This window comes from Cibotium barometz, chromosome 17 (assembly GCF_041138505.1).
Source record: "Cibotium barometz isolate CiBa-2024 chromosome 17, ASM4113850v1, whole genome shotgun sequence".
Classification (NCBI taxonomy): domain Eukaryota; kingdom Viridiplantae; phylum Streptophyta; class Polypodiopsida; order Cyatheales; family Cibotiaceae; genus Cibotium; species Cibotium barometz.
This window is the reverse complement of record NC_141062.1, coordinates 46,121,827-46,147,772: the sequence shown is the minus strand read 5'-3', so window position 1 is coordinate 46,147,772 and position 25,946 is coordinate 46,121,827. Positions and strand designations below refer to the sequence as shown.

The 25,946-nt window shown below is 48.7% G+C and overlaps 1 protein-coding gene across 1 annotated transcript in view; it reads left to right on the top strand.

Annotated features, from left to right (window-relative positions):
• Nucleotides 1-221: 221 nt before the first annotated feature.
• Nucleotides 222-25,946, top strand: part of LOC147630074 (uncharacterized) — a 70,690-nt gene continuing 44,965 nt past the window's right edge. The window contains exons 1-5 of the mRNA XM_086811697.1: nucleotides 222-661; nucleotides 1,015-1,102; nucleotides 1,753-4,280; nucleotides 17,102-17,216; nucleotides 19,065-20,003. Coding sequence (XP_086667823.1) covers nucleotides 369-661; nucleotides 1,015-1,102; nucleotides 1,753-4,280; nucleotides 17,102-17,216; nucleotides 19,065-20,003 — 3,963 coding nt within the window. The 5' untranslated portion in view covers nucleotides 222-368. The remainder of the gene's footprint in view (nucleotides 662-1,014; nucleotides 1,103-1,752; nucleotides 4,281-17,101; nucleotides 17,217-19,064; nucleotides 20,004-25,946) is intronic.

Here is a 25,946-nt window from a genome sequence, read left to right as displayed (position 1 = left end):
CACACACAATATATAGTCCCTCCCAACACACACCACACACAATATATAGTCTTGGGGTCTCTCTCTAATATTTCTCTCTCTCTCTCTCTCCCCCCCCTCCCAACACACGCATCACACACAATGTTTCTAATATCGAAAGCGAATGACAGGAAGCAACGTGGCGGGAAGCTATGCTTAGCAGCCACGGAGCTAGAACTTTGGCATTTTTGACAGTGGAGGATTGGCAACAAACAGGGCGTCATTAACACACGGCCATGGCGTAGCACAAAGCTTTCGTACCAGGGCTTCCACAGCGCAGGTATCAACATATGGAGTTCGACGAAGTTTTTGCATACACAGGCGAACATTAGGTTTTCCAAAGAGGGAGGATGGGCCTTTTGCAGTACTTGCAGAAGGTCATAGCCTCTCTACTGCGGCCATGGATTCTGCGGAAGGACCTTCTGGACCCTGTCTTTCTTCATCTGCAGTTCTCGCAGATTGTCCTGGAGTTGCAGCCTCTCGAGCTCGATTGCAGCGCCATCAATTCTTCCTCTCTGCTGGCTTCAAGCCTTTTCCTTCTCCGCCATGCTCGCATCGACCACGCCAAGCTGACCATATCTTTCTTCCGCTCTCCTGGAGTCTTCCTTGAAGTCCGTGGATTGCATTTCGTCGCCTATCCCAGGTGCTTCTCTAGTTTTTTCTTTTTCTTATAAGCTGATTGTGTTTCCTGTAATATTTTAATCATTCTCTATCTTGTTTTGTCTTTTTGATTAATTCTTATTTTTTTGCATCATACTCCCACTCCTTCCTGTTTTCCTAGATTTTACATCGTAATTTCTATTTTTCTTACCCTTTTTTTTTTGGTTAGGTTTTGCATCTATTTTTCTGTTTTTGGCTATTATCTTCTTTAAAAAAAATATATTTTTTGGGCGGTGCTTGTTTGCACATAAAATCTGGGTCTTGACTATTTTCTACCCCTTTTCTTTGGCTTTTTTTTTTTGCATGTATAATTGGACTGCCATTCTGGTTTTGTAGGCCCTTCAAGGACAGCTTTTGGTCTGCTAAACGCAACCTGACTGTTGAAGATCAGAAAAGGGAAGCCATTTTTGCGCTCGATCCTCAGGTATGAGCTATCCATAAGTTCAACCGGTGCAATTGCAAATGCTCCAGCAGAAGTAGGCTCAAGCATAATGGTGCATGATTACCATGTATGCTGACTTTGGGAATGAAGGGTTGATCAAATTACATGTTGTATGATCTTTCATTAGGGATTGCAGGTTTGAGCAAGTCATAGTGGTGCATGATCACCATGTTTGATACCTTCGGGAATGTGTGCATGATTTGTATCATCATTATGCATGTTTTCATTTAAGATGACCTCAGAAACTATATTTGAGCAAGTCTCTATGTTCCATGATCACCTCAGGAAAACCAGGTTTGATCCTTAGATATGATTATCTTAGCAGTAACCAAGTGCGTGGTTAGTTTAGAAAAATTACGTTTTAGCAACTCATCATGGTGCATGATCCTCTAGCATGAAAGGAGGTTTGAGCATGTTGTAATGCTGGATGGTAGGATTATTAGGTTTAAGCTTGTAGCACAATCTTCCATGTTAAAGTGGTGCATGGTTTTCAGCTAAGAATGTTTTATTATGGCGCATTGCAATACTAAAGCAAATTCTGTTCAATTCACCTTTCCCCTTTTTCCTGGCCAAAACACACACACGCACCCCGACCGATGCTTCAGGACAATAAAAAATGCTACTTGGTGCAGGGTGCTGCTGTGCATGCAGCTGCTGAAAGTCATGCAAGAGAGGAAGCTACTAGCAGTGTATTCAGGACATTTTTGATGAGTTCAGTGCTGCAAGCACTTCGAGTGGAATTGCATGATGCATCCACAGAGGTCCATTCAAATGCCGTCGATGGCTGCAGTCATTGTTACTCTCTACTTTTGAAGTGTTTGGTCGTGGAGGAAGCACATGGACTAGCTGGGGCTGTGATCACAAGGCTGGTCAACGTCTTAAAGCGGGCAGAAGGATCGTTCAGCAAAATCTGTTTAATCCAAGATTTGGGCTTGCAATTGGCAACAGCATTTGAAGAACCAACGACAACTAACAGAACAGCACAGGAAAGGACTGGCCTACAAGGACATACAACCTACAGGGGGATTTCAAGAGAATATACGTTGTTGTGGGAGACGGTATCATTGATTTCAGAACTTCAAAATGATCAACTGAGTAGAATGGATGCAGTTTTTGCTGAAACGATGATTCAGCTGAACTTAGTAGAAGTGGAAGCTCTTCTAACAGTTGTCAGCCAGTTACAAGGGTTGCCAAGTACAACTTTTGCACATGAATTGAGAAACAGCCGGCAGATTAAGAAGTGTGGTAGATTTCTTTGGCAGAAGGCAGTTGAAAAAATTACCAATGGTTCTTGGAGGAGATTCAAGAAAGCTGTAGAAGCAGGGGTGTTGCGACATAAATACACACAACTTTATGCTTTCTGGCTTCACAAAGCAAGTGGGGGTGTTTTTCACGAGCTCAATGTGTTGAGTTGTAGTAAAGACTTTGAAAGGAAGAAATTAGACCTAAAATCACTTGAAATGGACCTCTCGCGCATGGAACAGGAGCTGCCGGTGGAGGCAATAGCATTGGCTAGATCTGTAGCCCGACGTAAAGTGCTAGCAGTTACACAAGAACATGGCTTAACTGCATCGCCAACTAGCTCCATACAGTGGGCCAAGGCTGTCTCTTGTCTGCTTGTTTTTTGGGGTGCCCTGAAGAGAGCTTGTGAAACTTTAGCTGTATTTTTCAAGGGGATTTATAAGTTCTTATGTGTTTGTATCAAACGCATTTTGGCTTCTTTTGGGTTTTATTGGCTTATTTCAAAGTGTATAAAGTGCATTGTAGCACTAAGAAACAGGTTTCCTGTTATGGAAAGCTTTTTTGCAAGTCAATCAAAAGAGCAATATTCTCAAATGGCAGCAGAGTGCTCAAAGTCTTCCCACAAAAGAAATTGGCCTGGGGTCAGCAACACAAAAGGCATGGCAACTTTTACTGGCACTTTCCGCACATGTTCTCTTACGTTAGCCGGCTCGCTGGACTACCTACCTGTCGATGGTTTCAAGAAGTTTGACAAGGGGTTTTCTGTGAAATCTGTTGAGGAGGTAATTCTGCCTGGCGTTCGTTTCACATGGGGAAATGCCTCTGTGGCATACTGGTCGAATGCCAATAAACTGGGTCTAGAGTTAGTGTGTGGGTATGTACAGGGTGAAGTGGTTACTTCTTCTGCTAGTCATTTAGATGAAGAGGTAGCTATAGTTTATGAAGATGGTCAAGGATGGGTACCAACAAAAAAAGGTGATGGTGCTAAGTTTCTTATAAGTGGGCCTGCCCCTCAAACCTCTTTACCTGAACAGGCTAAAGATCATTTCAAGCATGAAGATTTTTGCATAGGAGGTCTGTCAGGTAAAATGAATTTTATGGACTTAGGGGTGGAAGGAAAAGATCCAGCCACTCCTGCAGAGATGATTTGTGACAGTAATATACAGCCGTTCTTATTGGTTCATTTTGAGAGCTCTCATGCAAAATTTGTAACTCCTGACAAAAATTCCGAGATGGTAAAGTGTAGATTGGCTATGGGCTGCCTGGACTGCAAGCTTGATCTGGCCATCTTCACTCATTTAGCTCTCTTGTTAATGCAGTTTCTAGGTGTGGTGAGTGTTAATAAGCAGTATACTAAAGATGAATCTTATCAGCCCACAATGGCCACCGGCACCAGCAGTGCTACAGGAAGTGAGTGGGAAGTTTTGTATGCTGACTGGATAAAGCAGTCCATATCAACTGTTGTCTTAAGAAGAACGATTTGGTTTTCAGCAGCTGTAAGAGGTCCAAAGCTTCAATTTTCTGGTTTGTTTGTGGATTCAGAAGGAATTGACAAAGTCACAGATGGTGTAGTAAGAGGCAAAGGATCTGTTTTAGTAATCTGTTTGGGTCTTTTGGAGGCGACTGTCTGGCCTGCTGCTAAGGTGGAGCCAAACAGTTTACCAGAAGAAAGGTTTGAAAATGTCTCAAGGCAGCCTTGGTACGAGACTAAAGAAACAAAGGGATGGCTAAGGAAGCCTCCTAGCCCACTCATTCATGGGGAGGCAGTTGTCAAAAGCAATCCTGAACATGAACAAATTGGCAACAATGGTATGGTGTCTGTTCAAGGGGCAGCTCTCGCCTTGCAGGCTTTTGATGATTCATACGTATTTCCATTGGTTGGACCTCTAAAGATGACATGGGAGTTCTCACTTTGCAGGTACCTCCGTTTATGTATAGTGTATATGCACACTACTGTGTAGATGTGGCACTTGCATGTTTACATAAATATATGCTAAGAATAATTTTTAGTTTTATACTGACTCTTCAAGATGAGACCACCATTGTTGAATCCTTTTTAAAGTGGTCACCCCTTTTTTCAGACTGACAATGGTTCTTCAGAAGAGAGCACATGTATTGCCTGTTTTTTACCTTCTGCTAGCTCACTCTATTTCAACACAATGCGGTTATGCCTGCTGATAATTTTATCTTTTGTTTGTGTTTTTTTCCCAATAATGAAATTCTGAGAGCGAACACTCCATGTGAACAAGGAGCATTTTTTCTGGCTTTTCAAGGGTCGAGACTCGAGAGCGAACACTCCCGTGTGTCCAAGGACATTTCTTCTAGCTTTGGATGGGTCCGTGCTTTGTGGCCTCTTCTAGGCTCTCTGCGATCTCCTTTGGGTAGTGAATATGACTCCTTGAAACGGGAAGTCTTTTAGATGGCTTGGGACAGATCCCTGTAGTTGTGCCTCAAGCTAAGCTTGGATTCGCTGGTCTTGTGGGCTGGTGTCTCCCCCCCCCCCCCCCCCCCCCCCCCCCCTCCTTAAAAGAGACTTCTAATTAAGTATGAAAAAGTTTACAAGAAGGGAGATTTCAGACCAATCAAGGGGGAAATCTCAACAATCTGGTGCCTTGTGCTGCCAGCAAGGTCCTCTGCAGCCCTCAAAGATCCCTGAATCCTGCCCCAAGTGGCCATGAGTGTGTGGATAATATTATACCAGATCCTGCAAATGCACTGTGTATCATAAACCATAGTGCCCTCCATGGCCTCAGTGCATCTAGCCTTCCAGATATGCCAGGCTGTAATGCTATCGATGATCTTCCATGCAATCTCTGTGCTGGTGGTACGTAGCCTGACTTTGGCATGTCTTGAAGACGGCACTGCCGACCCACTCCCTGGGTAACCCGCATGACCATATCTTTGTTGTTCCCTTCAAACCTGAGTTGCGGGACTGAGTGTGCAATCCAAATCCTGTGTGTCCCCCTGCACTCCCATAAGCAATGGAAGACCGTCTCTGAAGCTCCTGCACATCTTGGACAAGCTGGGCTAGCACCGACGACTTATTCACTGGTTGGTGTGGCAAGGCCACCATGTAGAGAACGCCAAATAAAAGAGGAAATCTCCTTGTGTACGAGTGCCACAACCTCCGCCAAAAAGCTCTTTGAATGTCAAGGATGATCCCATAAGCCTCCCAATGAGGTCTAATACTAGGGACTATTTGGATTTGGCCCAGAATCGGTTGTCTGGGGTTCCGCATAGTGTAATTGAAGAAGGGCATGCTTTTCATGGGGTTAAAACCATCCCTCCACTCCCACTCACTGGGTCCCAGTGCAGGTATCTCATAGGACACCCATCATATAATTTGAGGCTCCAAGAGTCCGTAATCATTCCTTGAGGGAGATCAATATAGATGTGCTTCCTTGTCTCGCCCACGAGTCTCAGTGGCTGGATTGCTAGACCCTCAATGATATCCTGCCCAAGACTTCTCTCCAAGAGCCATCTATCCCAAATGAAGTAAAAAACCGGTACATTGTCCTCACTCGAAGTGGGAAGGCACACGACTTGAAGAGGTACCCCTGTCCCTGAAAATACCCCAAACCATAAGTGATGAGGCCCTTCCACGAAGTTCTGTGTGATCTAGTGGTTGTATATGGCTACATTCATCCGCATAATCCTGTGTGACTAGTGCCTCCCGAGTGCTGGGTGCGAAGCATTCTCTCATCCTTTGTGAGACTCATGAGCCTCTTGCCTCTCCTCCGTTCGCTTCCCTCCACCTCTCCGTGTGTGCGCACCCCTCTTGTAGCCGTTTTTTTTTTCTTTTCCTTTTTTTTCTTTTTATTTATTTGTTTTTTTCTTTCTTTCTTTCTTTCTTTTTCTTTTCTTTTCATTTTTTTCGCCCCCTTTTTCTTTCTTTCTTTCTTTCCTTTTTTTTTTCTTTCTTTCTTTCTTTCCTTCTTCTTCTTCTTCTTCTTCTTTTCTCTCTTCTTTTTCTTTCTTTTTTGTTTTTTTCCTTCTTTTTTCTTCTTTTTTCTTTTTTTCTTTTTTTTTCTTTTTTCTTTTTCTTTTCTTTTCCTTTCTGCGCCCTCTGCCCCTTCCTTTCCTCTCTTCTCCGCCATCTCTAGCCCGTCCTTGTCTCTCCGGCAGCGCCCCAAGTGCTTCTCGGTTCCTAAAAGGTAGGCAGGTGGGTGTAACTGCACACTCACACGACCTTTGCCGAGAGATAGGATCGTAGGTTTCAATCTTACCCGGTTCCGCAGGGAAAGCTACTACAAAAGAATGAGGGATCCCTGTCACCAGCCTGGACATTTCCCAGTCTGAAAGGGGTTTGGTGGACTCCAGGATGTTTAAATATTTGGAAAGTACAAGCTTTGGGAATGGGGGATTATCCTAGAATACAAAGGACCACACTCCTAAAATTTAGGAGAGTTGCTATTTTTGGCCCGACTCCGATGGAAATTCTATTTGCGTCATTACATCTGGAATTGAGCAGATACCAAGAGTTGGCAAAGTGGCTTTTGCAGGGCGGATGTACCTGTGTGTAGGGCGGATGTACCTATAGATTCTCTTGTTTGAAATGTATTCATTCATAATGTATTTGGAAAAATCAGGTGCAGGCTGGTGGTGAATCCCCAGGCACCCGTAATCTTGTACTTTGCCCTATATTCTAGGGACATGCGGATGCGTGTCAGGCCTAGAAACATGTGGATGCATGTATGTATTATACCTGGGCATGTCTATGGATCATATGAGTGGATGCATATGAGTCCAAGGACATGGCAGGACATTTGTGGACTTTCGGGCGGTGCCCGTGTGGATTCCGGCCATGCACACATGGTGTGTTATGATGGCAGGCGGAATATTTTCAAGTAGCAAAAATGCTTATGGAACTGCAGGTTATCTATGCTTGCGAGTGATTGTTTTATCTTGTTACTTGAGCCCACCTCTCATCCAAGGTGTGTGGTTAGAGTACCAACACGGAGTGCAAGTGGTAAAGTGGACATGACGGGACTTATGTCTATGCGAAGGGTCATGTGGACCGATGTCTTGTTGGTAGGAGACTTATTTTGTCTCGCCCATTTACTTGGGACATGGATTCTGATATCTGGACTTATGGGACTGTTTTGTCTTGCCCATTTACTTGGGACATGGATTATGATATCTGGACTTATGGGACTGTTTTGTCTCGCCTATTTACTTGGGACATGGATTATGATATCTGGACTTATGGGACTGATTTGTCTCGCCCATTTATCTTGGGACATGATTATGATATCTGGACTTATGGGACTGTTTTTGTCTCGCCCATTTATCTTGGGACATGATTTTGATATTGGTATTATGGAGACTTATTTAGTCTCGCCCATTTCTTTGGGACATGGATTCTTCAGTTATATTGGATTTTTGAGACTGTCTCGTCTCGCCCAATCGATGGGACATGATTATATCTTGAATATATGGCTTGAAGCTTAAAGTTGCGGACAACTTTTAAGAAGCTGGGGAGGATGTCACTAGCCTGGACATTTCCCAGTCTGAAAGGGGTCTGGTGGACTCCAGGATGTTTAAATATTTGGAAAGTACAAGCTTTGGGAATGGGGGATTATCCTAGAATACAAAGGAACACACTCCTAAAATTTAGGAGAGTTGCTATTTTTGGCCCGACTCCGATGGAAATTCTGTTCGCGTCATTACATCTGGAATTGAGCAGATACCAAGAGTTGGCAAAGCGCCTATGACAGAATGTCTATCAATTGGGATATTTTTAGACATAAAGTTTATGGAGGGACCCATCTCTTAGATTGGGACATGTGGCAAGAAAGTGGACCAAAGTGAGACAAGTGGCCTGACACTTGTTAGAAAATGGATCAAAGCGAGACAAGTGGCCTCACACTTGTCACTTCAGCTATTGTGTGGCTCTCCACTTGTCATTGTAGCCTTCTCTTGCCATTTTAGCTCATGGGAGGCCCAAATCTATAAATTGGAGCCCTCTATCTTCATTAATGGAGGCTCTCTTGCTGCACACTAGCCTCTACCACCGTTGAAGGCTGCCCTAATGATGGCTACTCTCTTTCTCTCTCTCTTGAAGGCTGCCCATGAAGAATACTGGCTGTTGGGGACTGTTTTGGAGGCTTCCATCGCGAAGAAATACTGAAGGCAAGGGTATTTAATCATTTATTATGATTTCTAGTCATTGTACTTGTTTGTACCAGCATTTGTACTTGCTGTACTTGCTGTACCACCCATTGTACCAGCTGTACCAGCTTCTGTACTTGCTGTACCTACTGTACCAGCCACCGTACCGGCTGTACCAGCCACCGTACCGACTGTACCAGCCACTGTACCTGCTTTACCAGCCCTTGTACTGGCTGTACCAGCTTCTGTACTTGTTGTACCACCCATTGTACCAGCCACCGTACCAGCTGTACCAACCACTGTACCGGCTGTACCAGCCATTGTACCTGCTGTACCGGCTGAATGGAGAGTTGTACTTGCTGTACCCTTTTCTATTGCATGAAGACCCGTGGTTTTTGGGGAAGAATCGGTACCCACACGGAGGTATATGGATTATATTGTTGGCTCGGCATTTCTACAGCCTATGTTCCGGCTTGGTTGCCTCGTGTTGGGTTGTGTTATGGCATTTGTATATGGATAATCCGGCATCTCCCGTGGGGAGAGTAAGGCCCTCAAAGCTTGTACATGATATTATTCTCCTTGGGTAATAAAATACTCCAAGGGGGGGGTCGGCCCATTCCGGCCTCTATGTGGTGTCACACGTGCAAGCTCCATTTTCAGCATTTGTGGATGTTTTGTCCAGCTTTATGTTTTATGCAAAGTGATGATGGATATGTGTTAAGGCTGTGGCCATGTTTAAGTGTTTTAACATGCATTGATGGTATCAACAAGTGTGTCAAAGGCCCTAGTCCCCCGGGCACCCGCCGCGAGTTTCAATCCCCGGTACAATCAGCAAGTTTCGGTCTCTTTTGGTCTTCGCCCCCAGGAGGACTCCATGGCAGCCGCTCCGTCTCCCCCAACCAAGGCAGCCGTTACCTGCCTTTCATTTTCCGAAGCGGACCTGCAGCTTCTCGCTACGACTGTCCCATCCCTAGAGGCCTCCACTCTGGTATGCAAGATTGTCGGTAGCCGCCCCACACGTGGCCAACTCAGAGATCTTCTTTAGGCTAGCCTCCTAGGTGCACCAACAAAGATTGCAGATATTCATCCTTTGGGGCGCAACTACTGCTAGGTTCAGTTCCTCTCACTAGCGGCGTCTGATCTTGTCGTCCAACTGAGCCCCATTGCACTACTTACGGCCCAGGCCTTCTTTGCATGGTGGCAGCACGGCTTCGACTCGACATCTGACCCATTAGCTGGAGTTTCAGGCTTTCCTGTGACAATCTGCTTTCTAGGCCTCAAGAAGGAATACCTTCCTCTTCTCCCAGTGATTGGTGGTGCCATCGGGAGAGTGATGAAATCCCCCCCACTGCTGCCTCGGCCCTCGCACGAGCAGCGGGGTTTCCATCTCTCCGCATTTGTATTGCCTCGTTGGATTTGTGCCTCACATGATATCTATTCTGAGTCTTTGGGGCGATCCCATTATGCAGTGAGTGGAGTATTCCGGCCTTCCAGGCCAATGCTTTATTTGCATATAGATGGGTCATCTGGCCAGAGTTTGCCTTCGGCGTCAGACTAGGTGATCGTCCCCGGTGGTTCCCCCTTCTACTTCCCGCTCAGGTCCTCATCAGGGGCCAAGGGAGGAGCAGGTTCCCAGGCCGTGGAGCACAAGGTTCTGACCATGGATGACCCATTAGCCGGAAGTGGCATTCGGTTGGCCGCCCTTGTCTTGGTCGCCGGCCGAGCACCAGAGCTGAGCGTTGCCGCCGTGCGCGCCAGGCCGGCAACATGTAGGAGGATTCGGTTCTGTCAGAGAACCGATTGAGCCCTCATCACATCACCCACCCGCAGATGGTGGGCCCCCTCCAGCCCCACGGAGAGGGTCCCCCCCCCTCCCGAGGTGGCAGCCGATTCCTCGTTGCGACAACTCCTCTGGCCTTCGGTGCCTAGTGGGGCAGGTTGACCCTACCCTCGCTTCGTCGAGCCTTCCCTAGCAGCCTTCCTCTCCAATGGATACCTCTCAACAGCATCCCTCTCCAGCCTCTCTGCCTTCCCACTCCCTCTCGCCTCCTCCCCGCCGCCCTCCCCCCTCCCCCACCCTCGCCTCCGACTCTTCCCGCAGTCGCTCCATTTGCCCCTTCCTCTTTCTTCGTGCTTATGATCCCTCCCCCCTCTCCCCTCCGCCTCTCCGGAGCATTCCCGTCGGCCCCCTACAGCCCCTGACCCGGAGAGGAGACAGACGGTGAGTATCATTTGCCGCTTGATTCATCGTTTCTCAGAGCCGGCGGAGATGACCATTGCGGCCTCACAAGTGAGGGCTCTCTCACCTGAGTCCCCAGGATCTTGGGGCAGTCTGTGGATTATAGTTTCTTCCGGTGTCTTCCGACAGAAGGGACAAACAGGATCGAGGAGACCATAGCCCCTATTCGGGTATGTGTGGTCTTCCACCACTCCAGACCCTCTACGCCAGAGAATGGCGCGATGATCTTCTCTTTTTCCTTGAGCGCAGCCCCCGAGACAGAGTGGGATCCACAGTCGGTGGCCGCTCCATACAGGATCAGGCAGTTGAGTTATCGCATCATCTGTAGGATCTCCGGATCACCGATGTTCTTACTCATCTATGGCCTTTGGGCAAGATGGAGCTTGGTGGATTTGCCCACAGAGACCAGGGAGGGGAGATGGTGACCTCCAGCCTGGAGGTGCTGCTTTTTGTGTTCATGCATACCTCTCTCGCAGTACCTCTCCTCCCTTCTTACAGATACCTCCATTGTGATCGATGGAGCATGGAGTATGCATACTCTCGCGCTCGAGCAGAGTGGCAGTACATGGAGGGTAGGATCCACACCCACTTGTCGCGACTCCGCACCAGGACAGATTGTGACTATTCCTTGTCTAAGCCTGCGCCCAAGACTCTTTGAGTGTAGGGCGGTTCCGGTAGTTTTGCTTCGCACAGAGATTGATATGAGGATTGTCTCATGGAACATTCAGGGCTTAGGGGGGTCTCAGTGCTTTCAGAGACGAGGTGTCCTTAGAGGAGAGCTGCATTGAGCTATGGTGGGGGGATCTATCGACATTCTTTTCCTTTAGGAGCACCATCTTACTGAGGGGCGTACCTGCCGCTGCGGGAAGATTCCACCAGGCAGGAGTCATACTTTTTGGTCTCCATCCTTCGGCCCTTCAGGGACGTAGGGAGGAGTGTCTCTCTCTGTTAGTGAGCAGCTTCTGTCGTCTGTGATAGGATCAGGAGTCATAGTTCCAGGACGTGCTCAATGGGTAACCATTCTCATTGGAGAGGATACCGTTGGCTTCCTCAACATTTATGTCCCGAATGCGGCTACAAGTAGAGCTATCTTTTGGAGCACTGTCCGACAGGCCCTTCCCCAGGCTGATTTTTGGTGCATGGGTGGTGACTTCAACATGATAGAGGCAGCAGAGGACAGACTTGGAGGTGGCACAACCACCGTCTGCGGGGTGGAGTACTCTGCATGGGAGGAGATGATATTGATTCTTAGGGGACAGGACCCTTGGCATATTCCAAAGTTTGGGCACAGCCCTAGGAGTCTTAGCTTTTCTCGATGGGTCTCCACTACCGGATCTCCAAGCTATCACCACCCTCCTTGGGAATCAAATGTATCAAGCCCTCTTGTGAGCCTCTCTGGCATGGCATCTGTGAGCATAATCTCATTGAAGGCAGCGCGAAGGCCACCTTCCATGAGGTCCCAATGGCGAAGAAAGAGAGAAGCAGGAAGCCCATCCGCCCCTGGGCATTTCCCCTAGGCAATGCCTTCACTGCCTCCGCCAGCTCCTCTATAGTGAAAGGAGTCAATCCTCTACAGTGAAAGGAGTCAATAAGAAAGACCGAAGGGAGGGGGGAACCACCCCTCTCGTGTGTCTCTAGACCCTCTCACGCGCATCCATCACCTGGGGGGATAATGGGGCACGAGTGAGAAGAGATCAGAAGAAATCCGTGGCGATGGCTCTCACCTGCAGGAGATCGGAAACAATAACTCCATCCTGGCCACGTAGCCTGCGAATACCGTCTCTCCTCCTGTGAGGGCCGGCTATCTCAAAAAAGTCTCTAATAACTCTGTCACCGGCCTAAGTCCAGAATGAGGCCCTGGCATGGTATCTATACTCCGCCCTCCTCTCCTCAATGGACTGAATCTCTGTGCGGGCAGCAGCGATCTGACTCTCAATCCACGGGCTGTTTGGGAACTCTCCTGAAGACGTTGTAAACAGGCTAGGTCCCTCCTCAAACTCCTCTCCTGCTCTCGAAATCCCTCCAATCTACTCTGGGCTGCCTTCTGCAAGAAAATACTGACCTCCCCAAGGCCCTCATCCAAAGTGCACGCTGCAGATCCTGAGGAAAAGTTCAGACCCGCCCATATCTGCTCAATCCGGCTACAAATCTCGGGGTCCTGAATGAGGCTGTCTAGAATCCTGGAGCTCGCATGTCTGTCATGCCTCCATGGGTCCTCAAGGGACAGAATAACTAGGGCATGATCTGAAAATGTAGTGCTTGCCAGAATACCAACCATGCCTCCACAGTTGCAAGCCCACTTGTCAACATAAAACCTATCTAGCCGAGAGAGGTTGGGGCCAGTGCTCCGGCCTACAAGATTTTGGCCAAGGCCATCAGCAAGCGACTTCAGCCTTCCCTCCCAGACTTGATCCATGACACTCAGACTGGTTTTGTTTAGGATCGGAGTCTTCTGGACAACATCTTTACCTTTTGGGAGGCGACAGCTTTGGCCAGGATGCGACAACAGGACCTCATTGTGCTACTCCTTGACTTTGAGAAAGCTTATGATAGGGTGGATTAGAGCTTTATAGAGGGCACTATGAGCCAGATGGGATTTCCGATGGAGTGGATTCGCGGAGTCTCAGGACTTTATTCAGCATCTCACAGCCAGGTTCTCATTCAGGGAGCCGGAGGTGACAGATTCCCCCTTTCCCTCTCGGTTCGATAGGGCTGTTCTTTGGCACGGTACCTCTTTCTATTTGTCGCCGAGGCCATGAGTAGTTTTCTCTCTGCCCAGGAGACCGGACTTCAAGGATTGCGCCTTCCCCTCCGCACACAGGAGGAGTTGCTGGACTTAGAGTTTGCAGACGACACAGCAGCCTACCTTGCTAGAGATGTTGGGAATCTCATGAGATTCGTGGAGGCGATAGAGATTTTCTGCTGTGCATCAGGAGCACAGATCAACTGGCACAAGTCGTGTGGTTTTTGGGTAGGCTCATCACCCACCCGACTTGGCAACTAGTTGATGCTTTCCAGTGCATCTCGAGGGGCACTCCAATCCGATACCTCGGCTACCAGGTTGGCATTGATATCTCTCCCGAGCAACAACTCACTCCGCTTCTTTTGAGTATTCGGAAGAAGCTTCTCTACTGGAGCTCGGCGAGGCTATTCCTAGCAGGTAGAGTGGTGGTGGCGAACCAGGTACTGCTTGCCACCATGTGGTACATCGCCTCATGCTGGGCCTTTTCTCGGGCTTGTATTGGCCGAGTACAACGTTTGATCCGGAACTTCTTGTGGGCCGGAAGTGATGGGAGGCCAGCCAGGGCCAAGGTGGCATGGAGAGTGATCATTCAGCCACGTAGCAGAGGGGGGCTAGGTCTCATTGATCCAGCTATACAGAGCCGTGCCCTGTTGGGCTAGTTGATTGTCAGAGGACTCCAACCCGGTGGTGAGCCTTGAAAGGATTTCCTCTTGGCCTAGATTTCAGTTCGCACTCTGAGCCTTGGAGGCCCGTGGCCGCAGAGTGCTAGATGGATCTTCACAGAGATGCGAGCCCGTGGTTTTAGTCCTGCCTTTGAGGATAGATTCGCAGCCAGTCTACTTGGTGCTTGGGATCAACTCAGGCTAGCCCTCAAAGGAGTAGCTTTGGCAACCTTTGATCTGGAACCCCTGATATGTTTACCTAGTGGCCACATGCTAGGGGCCCGACCGCACATATCTTGGGGTGCCTTGAGCATGGGACCAGCCAGGTCTCTTGGAGATTGGGTTGCACACAAGCAATTACCTCAAGAGGAGCAGGTTAGAGGCCTGACAGGGATCTAGGGTAGAGATAGGCTCGGCATCAACATTGACTTTGCTATTCCTCGGAGTGGCTGACTCCTATTCAAGACCCGATCCCCCCCGATGTGGCTAGGCATGTTCACCAGACACGATATTCTTGTGGTGGTCTATGGAGCAGATGAGGACAGTTGTTTGCTCACTTTTTCTATTGGATTACATGGCAGATTAGAGAGATCAGAGCACCCCTTGGAGGATTTTAGAGGCTGCACCTTGCAGAGGGTGAGGGTGATTGGTTTTCGGACACGTGCATGGCACATAGATCCAGCACCGGCCAAGGTGGCCAGGGAGAGATTTTGGCGGTTATGGATTCGGGAGTGCCGACCACTCACGCGGTTGCAGTGGGACCCTAGAGAGTGGATGTGGCATGATCCCACGGATCGGGTGGAGACTCTGGATGCCCCTTTCTTTGCATATACAACGAGGGTCGGCCGCAGGATCCAGATGTCGGAGATAGATGGCACATAGGCAAGAGCAGTACATTGGCAGTCTCAAGGCCTATCACTGCGCTTCCTTTCAGATTTCTGGAAGAGGCTTTGGGACAGCTTTCGGCTGAGGAAGATCACTCTCTTCCTCTGGTTGTGACGGCACAACAGGAGTCTGGTGGCAATGGGTACTTTGCTGGCAGTCGGAGGGCGGACAGCAGCTTACCCGAGGTGCGGCCACCCCCAGGAGTCTCAGTGACATTGCCTTTGGGATTCCCCGAAGGCTCAGTAGATTTGGCAGCGGATTCTCCACATCTTTGCTATGGACAGGGCATTGACCTAGATTATCACTTGGGGTACTGTTGCTTGGGCCACCGAGGCTAGAGTGGTCAGGACTTACGGGGAGGATGGGGGAGGCCATGCCCTTCAGTAGGTCTCCCACTATTATATTGTAGTAGTGCCAATCACATCCCCACCCGCAGGTGTTTGGCGTCCAGGCTCATGCCAGCGCTGGGAGATTTGCAGTAGCATAGCAGCTTGGCATGTCTGGCGTGCTAGATGTAGCGAGGCCATCGAGGGTACCCACACTCCGCCGGCTGAGACCATCAGGAGCATATGGCTCGACATCATTCACACCTTCCGTGGTTAGTGGGGGAAGCTATAGGGAGGTTCTGACCGCATACGAAAGCGGTGGGAAGCCTTCTTGAGACTTTGGAGGCCTGGCCCTTTCCTCACAGATAGAGGTGGTGACCCCATTTGGCACTAAAGATCACCTGTGTGGTTGTTCCCCCCCCCCCCCCTTCTTATGAGATAGCCTTCTCCTCATAGAGCGGCCAGCCAGAGGAGAAGCATCTCTCCCCCTGATGATCACTTGTTTCTCGCCCTTATAGGCGAGTTTGTATTTAGCCCTTCGTGATTGTACTTAGCCCTTTGTGGCTGTTTTCTCTTTAACTAATTGAAGGATCTTTTTCCCGGAAAAAGAAAGAAAGTGCTGTTCATGGGGGGAACATCTGGGACTGAATTAGACCTTGAGTTGGGGTTGATTTGGGCGCTTAGGTGCCCTGTAGCTGCCCTTTAGAAGGGTGCTTCTGTGATGCGTTATGCTGCTGTGCTGGCCGCCTATGATGTGTTAACCTTTAGCACCTGTATGGCTGTGTTTTGATGATGTGAAGCTGATGCCCTATTGGGCTTCCCCTGCTGCACAAGCCTGACGTGGTTGCCTTCTTGCTATGGTTTGATGCTGAGAGTACTTCCTTGGCAGAGAAGAATGCCCACAAGATGATGTCTTAGGCCAAAGGTCAACCCTATATATAGGCATCCAAACCCATTTTAGACATTGGATGTTGGCCATATGTGGCTGGATGGTTAGGAGGAGACTTGGCACCAGGCCAAGTACATGGCTATGCCCAATTGGCCGGGACTTGGACGAGGACTTGACACTGACTTAGCCTTTCCAGACACCCGACCAATGGTCTAATAAATGTCCAATTGGGCTTGTACAACCATTACAGCTTGCAAGGAGAGTTAGAAAAGACTTGTGCCACATGCACGACAGGACCAAACTGTAATGACCTAGTTGGTGCCTGGTGACTCGCCCCAAGGACTAGGGCTCACAACATGCTCAGGCCCATCAGAAAAGGGATCCGAAGAATGTCCATGTAGCACCCTAGGATAGATGGTGCATGTGACACGTGGCATGTAGACGCGTGTAGGATTATGCTGTCGTACATATGTGCTCAACAGAACTGTATAGAGTGTTCTCACGTTGACATGCTCAACTCATAAGCCAAATCTCTTTCAGTGAGAAATCTAAAAGATTGCAACTTGATGTTTGTTTGTTCCTCTTTCCTTTTCTTCCTGCCTTCAAATGGTGTTGACCAGATTCAAGTATCATTCATGTAAAACGGTTGGTGATGTAGTATATGTTAAAGGTCGAAGGTGCTCATAAATAGAACTTATATCATTCGACATGTGGAGGGTATGGGAGTTCTTATTCTTTTGGGGAGATTGGATGAAAGGACTGTGACCCTGCACATTTTATAGATTCACACCGGAATAATCATATAATATTGCTCATATATTTTAAACACTCTCAGTGTCATCATACGATTAAGAGATTGTCTTGTGGCCTTTGCCTTTTCGCAGGGACCATTTTCTTTCTCCTTTTGGAATAAGTGATGTTGTGTCGGCTGCAGCAATGGGCTCCTTTTCAGCAATACCATTAGCCATTCATCTGGATGAAATTAAAATGCTTTCTGAGGTGCCAGTTTATTTTGATGCTCTCTTTTTTGTAATTTGAAAATTCTCCTCCAGGGTGCTTGGTGACCTGGTGTTGGCTGATTTTTGATATTACTAGCGAATGAAGTAAGTTCTGTTTGTGTTTCCCAGCCATTGGTCAGTGTAACATGATCCTGAGATGGGAGCTCTGGGTTGAGTAAAAACTGAAGACAAGGGTGGTGATATGCTAGATACAAAGGGGGCTGCAATGCACAGTGCTGTCATGAGAATGTAGGGTTTGAGAAGTGTCTGAGGGGTGGTCGGGCTATGTGCCTTCCATGAATTTAGTAAGTTACTAATAATTGAGCTAGTGTAAAAAGTGATCTTAAAGTTAAGGATGCATTCACCATTCATCTATATAAATGAGGATTAGGCTCATTAATGGTATTCCCAAGAGGTTAGAGACCTTGGTAATGAAAATTTGGATTAGTGTGGCTCAAGCCTTACTTCTGGATGGTAGGTCCTGGTTGTATGGGACATCTGGGCTTGGGTGAGGAGTCAGGCATGGTGTTGAACTAGCCTCAGGCTCAAAGGTGCTCCCAAGGCTATGGCTGGGTGGTGAGCTAGGCAGTTCCTCCAAGCAAGTCCAAAGTTTGAGTTTTGCAAGCTAAATCTGGTCGAGAGATTTAAGCACACCAACTTCAGGTCAGAAACCCTAATGCCTTCTGTGTGTGTTTCACATGGGTGACAGGTTCCCCTTTTTTGGCACGCACTGTTCCTAGTGCTGGGGTCATGCATGCCACTTGCCACTCGCTGGGCAAGATCCTGTGTGGCTTGCTGTGAACTATTGTTTGCCCTCTGTTTGCTATGTGTCCTGTCCCTTGTCTAGCCAGGCAATTATGTGTTCACTGCTGGTTGCTACAGTTCCACCAACTTAGCCACATGCTGGGCCTTGTCTGCCTTGCACATCTTCTTAAATGCCATTGAATGTTTTGGGATAATCAGAGTGGCTTTTCATGCACGTCACTTGCTGGGCAAGATCCTGTGTAGCTTGCTGTAAACTCTTGTTTGCCCTCTGTTTGCTATGCGTCCTGTCCCTTGTCTAGCCAGGCAATTATGTGTTCCCTGCTGGTTGCATGTGTTCACACTACAGTTCCACCAACTTAGCCACATGCTGGGCCTTGTCTGCCTTGCACATCTTCTTAAATGCCATCAATGTTTTGGGATAATCAGAGTGGCTTCTTCTTATGACAGGTTCCTCATGTTTTGAGATGTGCGCTGGCCCAACTTCAGCCCCTAGTGCTGTGTCATGTGCAAGATTATCTTTTGGTGTTTCAGGATGTATATGTTTATGATGTTTGTGACATCTGTATTGGAAATTGGAATATGCTCATGATGTGATGGATGCTGAATGTATGCTGTGTTTTGTCAACTAGTTTCTGTATTCACACGCCCCCCTGTGACACTTAACTCCTTTTTCTTTCATTTTGACTTTGTGAGGCAAAAGGGAACGCAATTTTATGCGCACACTAATGCATTAGGAAACATTAACAAGTTGAATTTTATTCATGTCATTATTTTATCAAGAGGATACTTTCTGATTTCTGCATGTTCAGTGAGATGCATTCAGTGTGTAATCATGTGATACACTTTGATTTAAGACATTCTGTATCAAGTTTCTTATCATTTGGATTATCTTGGTCCTGGAAGGAATTTGCAAAGAGTTTTGTTTTGAGTACTACAAAACTTGTAGTCTTGGATTACTGTCTTTTTTTAAGGCCTTGAAAGTTATCTTGAGGGCATTTGAACAGTTTCTTGTCATTTGGATTATCTTGGAGTTTTGTTTTGAGTACTACGAAACTTATGGTCTCGGATTGCTGTCTTTTTTTAGGCCTCAAAAGCTATCTTGAGGGCATTTGAGCAGTTTCCAGATTGTAAGAATCACCATCTATTCTCTTACAAGAAAGGACCCATCAAGACTATCAATAAACTTGATGATCGGCAGGTGTATAGACAAGTAGATGGTTTTTCTCTGTCTTCTGATAGCAGCTCAATTTCAAGTCATCCTCAATCCTTATATTTTGCTGTTTCGGTGGAGATCCAATCTGAAGGCATTGAGTGTATACTAAATGATAAAAGAACCGATGAGGGTGTAAAAACAAGCCAAGAAAGTGCAAATCAGGGGAATATTGAGGTGGATAATATACCACATCTGAAAGATATGCAAGAAGCAAAAAGGGATCCCATCGTGGATGTGCGAATGCTTAAACTGTCAGAGAGTCTAGGTATGCATGGAATAACAATTTATGTTTTGGTTAAAGATCTGTGGTTGGAGTTCTCATGGGGGGATGGTTGTCCACTCTTTGTGTCTTCTGGATTTAGAGAGGCAAGCCTATCTATTGCAAAACTTGAAAGAAGAACACTGAGAAACAGTAAAGAGGAGAATGCCTTCAAAACCTCTAGTAGTAGGAAGATTCAGGGTACAGTTTATGAATCTGCAAAAGAGGACACTGGAAGGGCTCATGTACTGTCTCAACTCTCTGTAGAACAGTTCTCGTCCAACCTGAAATGGCCTTGGTACCTTTCTGAAAGTTATTATGACATGGATACACAAGAGAATTCTACACTAATCAGGAAGCACAAAAATTTAGTGCTGCAAAACAGAATCAGCTGGATGGTTGCAGGCTTTGAAGTTGGGAAGCTTCATTTAACTGATGGTGCATCAAATAGCCTTGTTAGCAAAGCTATGTCTAGGCTGATGGGTACACCAAGTCTTTCTATAGACATCGCAATGTCGAATGATTATGAGAGCCTTTCTGTGATTTTGAAGGTATGATTTTTTTTTCTGTATGTTTCAACATATAAGTTTTATATGTAATGTGGGGAATTTTGAAAAGTTAATTTTTGATGCATGGAAGAAAGGCTCTGCAATAAAATCTTCCCATTGAATTGTGTGTGTGTGGGAGAGGCTTTCCTTCAAATTCAAGTATGCCCTCACTCGCCAAGCCTTCACAGCAAAGTGGGCTGCCTGGAAGGCACCAAGATCTACTTAGGTGATGACGTTTCTCCCCTGTAGATGGATCTGAAGATCGGAATGATACAGGTCCTGGAAGCTGCAAGGCAGACAAATTGGCCGCACGTTGTTATAGTCCTGTCATCATTATGGAGAAGCATCCTGCATGACGGGGTGGGGTCTATGAGACGGTTGGCCAGCCCATGCACTGTAGTAGAAGTACAGAATTGTACACGGAGATCCGTCACATTGTGAGGTGGCCTATTGATTTTTTTTTTCCTGGGAAAAAGATCCTTCTATTGGTTAATGAAAAAACCACCACAATGGGCTAGATACAACCCCGTATGGCTAGATACAAACTCACCTCATGTATGGGGCGGGAATCAAATGATCATAAGGGAAGAGACACTTCTCCTCCGGCTGGCTGCACTGTGAGGAGAAGGCTATCTTATACGCAGGGGGGGGGGGGGGGGGGGGGGGTTGCAACCACACAAGTGGTATGTAATGCCAAGAGGGGTCACCACCTCGATCTGTGAGGAAAGGTCCAGGCCTCCAGAGTTGCAAGAAAGCTCCCCCCCTCCCCGGGCAGTTTTCCCTCTGATTTCCGGGTTTTTCCTTTCCCCCCCATTCCGTTCGGCAGTCTCTTTGTTCTCGTGTTTTTCTTTTTTGGCAAGCCTCGGCCCCTTCTCGTCTTCACCCTTAAGGATGACTCCATGGCAGCCGCTCCGTCATCCCCGACTGAGGTCGCCGTTGCTTGTTTATCTATCTTGGAAGTGAACCTTCAGCTCCTTGCTAGGACTGTGCCATCTTTAGAGGCCTCCACTCTGGTATGCAAGATTGTCGGTAGCCGCCCTGCGCGCGGACAACTCAAAGATCTTCTGCAGGCTAGCTTGGTTGGTGGACCTGCAAAGATCATAGACATTCATCCTCTGGGGCATGGTCACTACCAGGTAGAGTTTGACTCGCCAGCGGAGTCGGATCGAATTATGCAGTTGAGCCGGTTGCATGCGTACGGCCTAGGCCTTCTTTGCGCGGTGGCAGCATGGCTTCGACCCTGGATCTGACCCATTGGAAGCGAGCCCCTCTTTGCACCCTCCCTCTCCGATGGATCACTCCCATCCGCTCCCATGTGTCTGCACCCTCCCTCTCCGATGGATCACTCCCATCCGCTCCCATGTCTCTCTTCTTCGCTCCCCTCCCCCCCATTGCCCATCCCTTATCCTCGCCTTCGACTCTTCTCGTAGCAGTCCCCCTTGCCCTGCTCTCTTCCTCGGAGCCCGCTCTCCCCCTCCCTCCGCCTCTCCAGAGCACTCCCGCTGCCTGCCTGTAGCGCCCGACCCAGAGCGGAGACAGCCGGCGAGCTCCGTCCGCTGCTTAATTCATCGGCTCTCGGAGATGGTAGAGATGACGATCGCCGCTTCCCTAATGAGGACTCTTTTGCCAGAGTCCCCAGGTGGGCCCCCTAGGATCTTGGGATTGCCTGTGGATTATAATTTCTTTCGATGTCTTCCGGTGGAAGGAATTGCTATTTTCGAGGAGACAGTGGCCCCTATTCGGATCTGTGTGGTGTTTCATCATTCCAAGCCTTCTACGCTAGAAAGTGGTGTGATGATCTTCTCCTTACCCTTGAGCGCAGCCCCCCGGGACGGAGTGGGATTTGGAGTCAGTGGCTGCCGCCATCCAAGGGGCAGGCAGTAAAGCTCTCACACCATCTTCATGATCTTTGCATCACTGACGTTCTCACCCCCCCTCTAGCCCCTGGCTAGGATGGAGCTGGGAGGCTTAGGCCATAGAGATGAGGACGGGGAGGTGGTGCCCTACAACCGCTCTTTGTGTTCCTTCATATCTCAGTTACAGTACCCCTCCCCCCCTCTTACAGATACCTACATTGTGATATGGAATTCTGAGTATGCCTACTCTTGCGCTTAGCTAGAGTGGCGACACATGGAGGACATGATCCGCATCCACTTGGTGCGCCTTCGTCCTAGGACTATTCCCCATCCAAACCCTCGTTCAAGACTCTTCGAGTGGAGGGCAATTCTGATAGTTCCGCCTCCCACAGAGATTGATATGCGGATAGTATCATGGAACATTCAGGGTTTAGGGGGGGCATGAGTGCTTTTAGAAACGAGGTGTCCTTAGAGGAGAGCTTCATAGAGCTGCAGTTGGGGGACCCATCGACATTCTTTTCTTCCAGGAGCATCGTCTTTCAAAGGGGTGTACCCGCTGTAGGAAGATTTTATCAGGCTGGAGCCTCACTTTTTGGTCCCCTTCTTTTGGTCCCTCGGAGACGCAGGGAGGAGTTTGTATTTCTATCAGCGAGTAGCTCTTGCTGACAGTGCTGACAGGCTCAGGTGTCATAGTCTTTGGGCAAGCACAGTGGGTTACCATTATGATTGGAGGGGATTGCGTGGGCTTCCTCAATGTTGATGCCCCGAACGTCGCAGTAGGTAGAGCCATCTTTTGCAACAGTCTGTCAGGCCCTCCCTCATGTTGACTTTTGGTTAATGGGTGGAGACTTTAACATGATTGAGTCAGCAGAGGACAAACTCGGAGGAGGCACGGCTACAGTCTCATCAGGTGTAGAGTACTCTAGATCAGAGGAGTTGATCCTGGCACTCAGGGGACAAGACCCTTGGCATCTTCCAGAGTTCGGACGCAATCTCGGAGCCTGTGCTTTTCGTGGTCCGATAGGAGGAGCACCATCCCTGGCCTCTCTCGACTTGACAGGTTCTATGTGGATGAGTGGGCTTGTGGTCGCAGGGCCATGATCGGCATCTTAGCGGGCACCACTTTCTTTGATCACGCTCTGGTCATTCTTTCCTTAGCGGACCCCTGACGGTAGGATATGCATTCGAGCACTAGGATTCCGGACAGCCTCATACAGGACCGTGAGATGTGCAGCAGGGAGAGTAGGGCGGGATTTGAGTTTATCTCAGGCTCTGCCTGCCGCCGCGAGCACCTTAGATTTGGGCGTTCGTGAGATCAACAGATTTTTGTAGGGGCAACACAAAAGAAATTGGAGGGATTTCGTGAGCAAGAGAGGAGCATGTTCAGGAGAGTTCCCCTGGCAATACATGGATTGAGAGTCAGCTTGCTGTCGCGCGTCGAGGAGGAGGTGGAGTATAGGTACCAAGCCATATCTTCCTTTTAGACCCAGGCTGGAGATAAAATCACAAGGGACTTCTTTGAGATTGCAGGCCCCCATAGGCGGAGAGATGGTATCCGTAGGGTGCGGGTTCAGGATGGAGCTATTGTTTTTGACACCCCACCCCCTGCCCCCCACCCCCCCCATGTGAGAGCCATAGCCACAGATGTTTTTCGATCTCTCCTCACGGGCGCCCCATGATCCCCATAGGTGATGGATGCGTGCAAGAGGGTCTAATGGCACACGAGAGAGGTGCTTCCTCTTGCTTTACGGTCCTTCATACTAACTCCCTTCATAGAAGAGGAGTTGGCGGACGCATTGATGGCTCTGCCTACGAGAAAATGCCCGGGGTTGGGCGGGCTACTAGTTTTCTTCTTTCTTTGTCACTGGGACCTTATGGAAGGCGGCCTTCGAGCAGCCTTCAATGAGATTATGATCACAAGTGCCATGCTTGAGAGGCTTTCAGAGGGTTTGATACACTTGATTCCTAAGAAGGGTGGTGACTCGGCAGTGGAGACCCATCACCCTTCTTGGGATGGCCTACAAGATCTTCGCCAAGGCCATTAGCCGGAGACTTCAGCCTTTCCTCGCTGACTTGATTCACGACACTCACATATGTTTTGTTCACAATGAGAGCATTCTGGATAACATCTTCACTTTCTGGGAGGCGACCGCTTCGGCTAGGCTGTGGCAGCAGGACCTCATAGTGCTCCTCCTTGACTTTGAGAAAGCTTAGGATAGGGTTGATTGGAGCTTTCTCAAGGGCTCCATGCATTGGATAGGATTTCCAATAGAGTGGATCCGTGGGGTTTCAGGCCTTTACTCAGCCTCTTACAGTCACGTTCTCATTCAGGGAGCTCAAGGCGACTGATTCCAACTTTCTGGCTTGGTCCGGCAGGGCTGTGCACTGGCACCTTACCTTTTCCTATTTGTTGCCGAGGCCCCGAGTAGTCTCCTCTCCGCTCAGGAGACGGGAGTCCAGGGACTGCATCTCCCCCTCCGTACTCAGGAGGAGCTGTTGGACTTAGAGTTTACGGATGACACATCAGCATATCTAGCGAGAGATGTGGGGAATCTCCAGAGATTCGCCGAGGCGATTGAGATGTTTTGTCGCACATCAAGAGCGCAGATCAAGTGGCACAAGTCATGTAGTTTCTGGGTAGGCTCTACACCCGCCCTGACTTGGTTCCCAATTGAGGCTTTCCAGTGGATCCCGAGGGGCCTCCAGCACGCTATTTGGGTTGCCAAGGGGACATCAATCTCTCTCCGGAGCAGCAGCTCACCCCTCTTCTTCTGAGCATTCGGAAGAAGCTTTTGTACTGGAGCTCTGTGAGGCTCTCCTTAGTTGATAGAGTGGTGGTGGCGAGAACCAGGTCCTTCTTGCCACCATGTGGTACATTACTTTGTGTTGGGCCTTTTCCCGAGCATGTATTGGTCAGGTACAGCAGTTGATCCGGAACTTCTAGTGGGCCCCTCGTAGTGATGGGAGGCCCGCTCAGGCCAAGGTGGCCTAGAGAGTGATCATTCAGCCACGATGTAGAGGGGGCCTTGGCTTGGAAAGCCCCTGCCGCCGCAGAGCACTAGATAGATCTTCACTAAGATGAGGGCCCGCGGATTTAGCCCAGCTTTTGAGGATAGATTTGCAGCCAGCCTACTCCGAGCTTAGGATCACTTGAGGCCGGCCCTTAGGCAGTTAGCTCTGGTAGCCTTAGAGGAACGTCTTCAACAGCCCCTGATCTGGAACCCCTTGATCTGTTTACCAAGTGGCCATATGTTGTGGGCCAGATCTCATGTATCATGGGAGCATTGAGCATAGGACCCGCTAGGTCCCTTAGAGATTGGCTTACACACAAGCAGATGCCCCCGGAGGCACAGGAAAGAGGCCTGGTAGGGATCGGGGGTAGAGACAGACTGAGCCTCGACATTGACTCTGCCATTCTCTAGGGGTGGCTGACACCTGTCCTAGACCCAGCCCCCCCACAGTGGCTAGGTGTGTTTACTAGGCATGATATTATCTTGGTAGTTCATGGCACGGATGAGGGCTGTGGTTTGCTTACTTTTATTGTTGGTCCCCATGGCAGATTAAAGAGATCAGAGTCCCCTTTGGAGGATTTCATTGGCGTCACCTTACAAAGGGTGACGGTGATTGGATTTCATGCACATGAGTGGCACATAGGCCCCCACCGGCCAAGGTGGGTAGGGAGAGACTGTGGCGGTTATGGATTTGGGAGAGCCAGCTCCCCAGGTGCCTCCGGTGGGACCCAGAGGAGTGGACTTGGCATGATCGTGCTGCTCCGGAGGAGACTCTAGATCGTCCCTTTTTTGCATACATAGCATGGCTAGGCCGCAGGATTCAGATGCCAGAGGTTGATGGCACCCTGGCACATTAGTTTATTGGTAGTCACAGGGCCTCTCATAGCGTTCTCTCTCGGATTTTTGGAAGAGGCTCTTGGACAGTTTTCGGCCTCGAAAGATTACCCTCTTTCTTTGGCTGATAGCACACAGGCGCTTGGCGCTTGGCACGTGGTTGGCCATTGGTGGTCGACCAGTCGCTTGTCTGAGATGCAACCTCCCTTAGGAGTCTTAGCGACATTGTCTTTGAGATTGCCCGG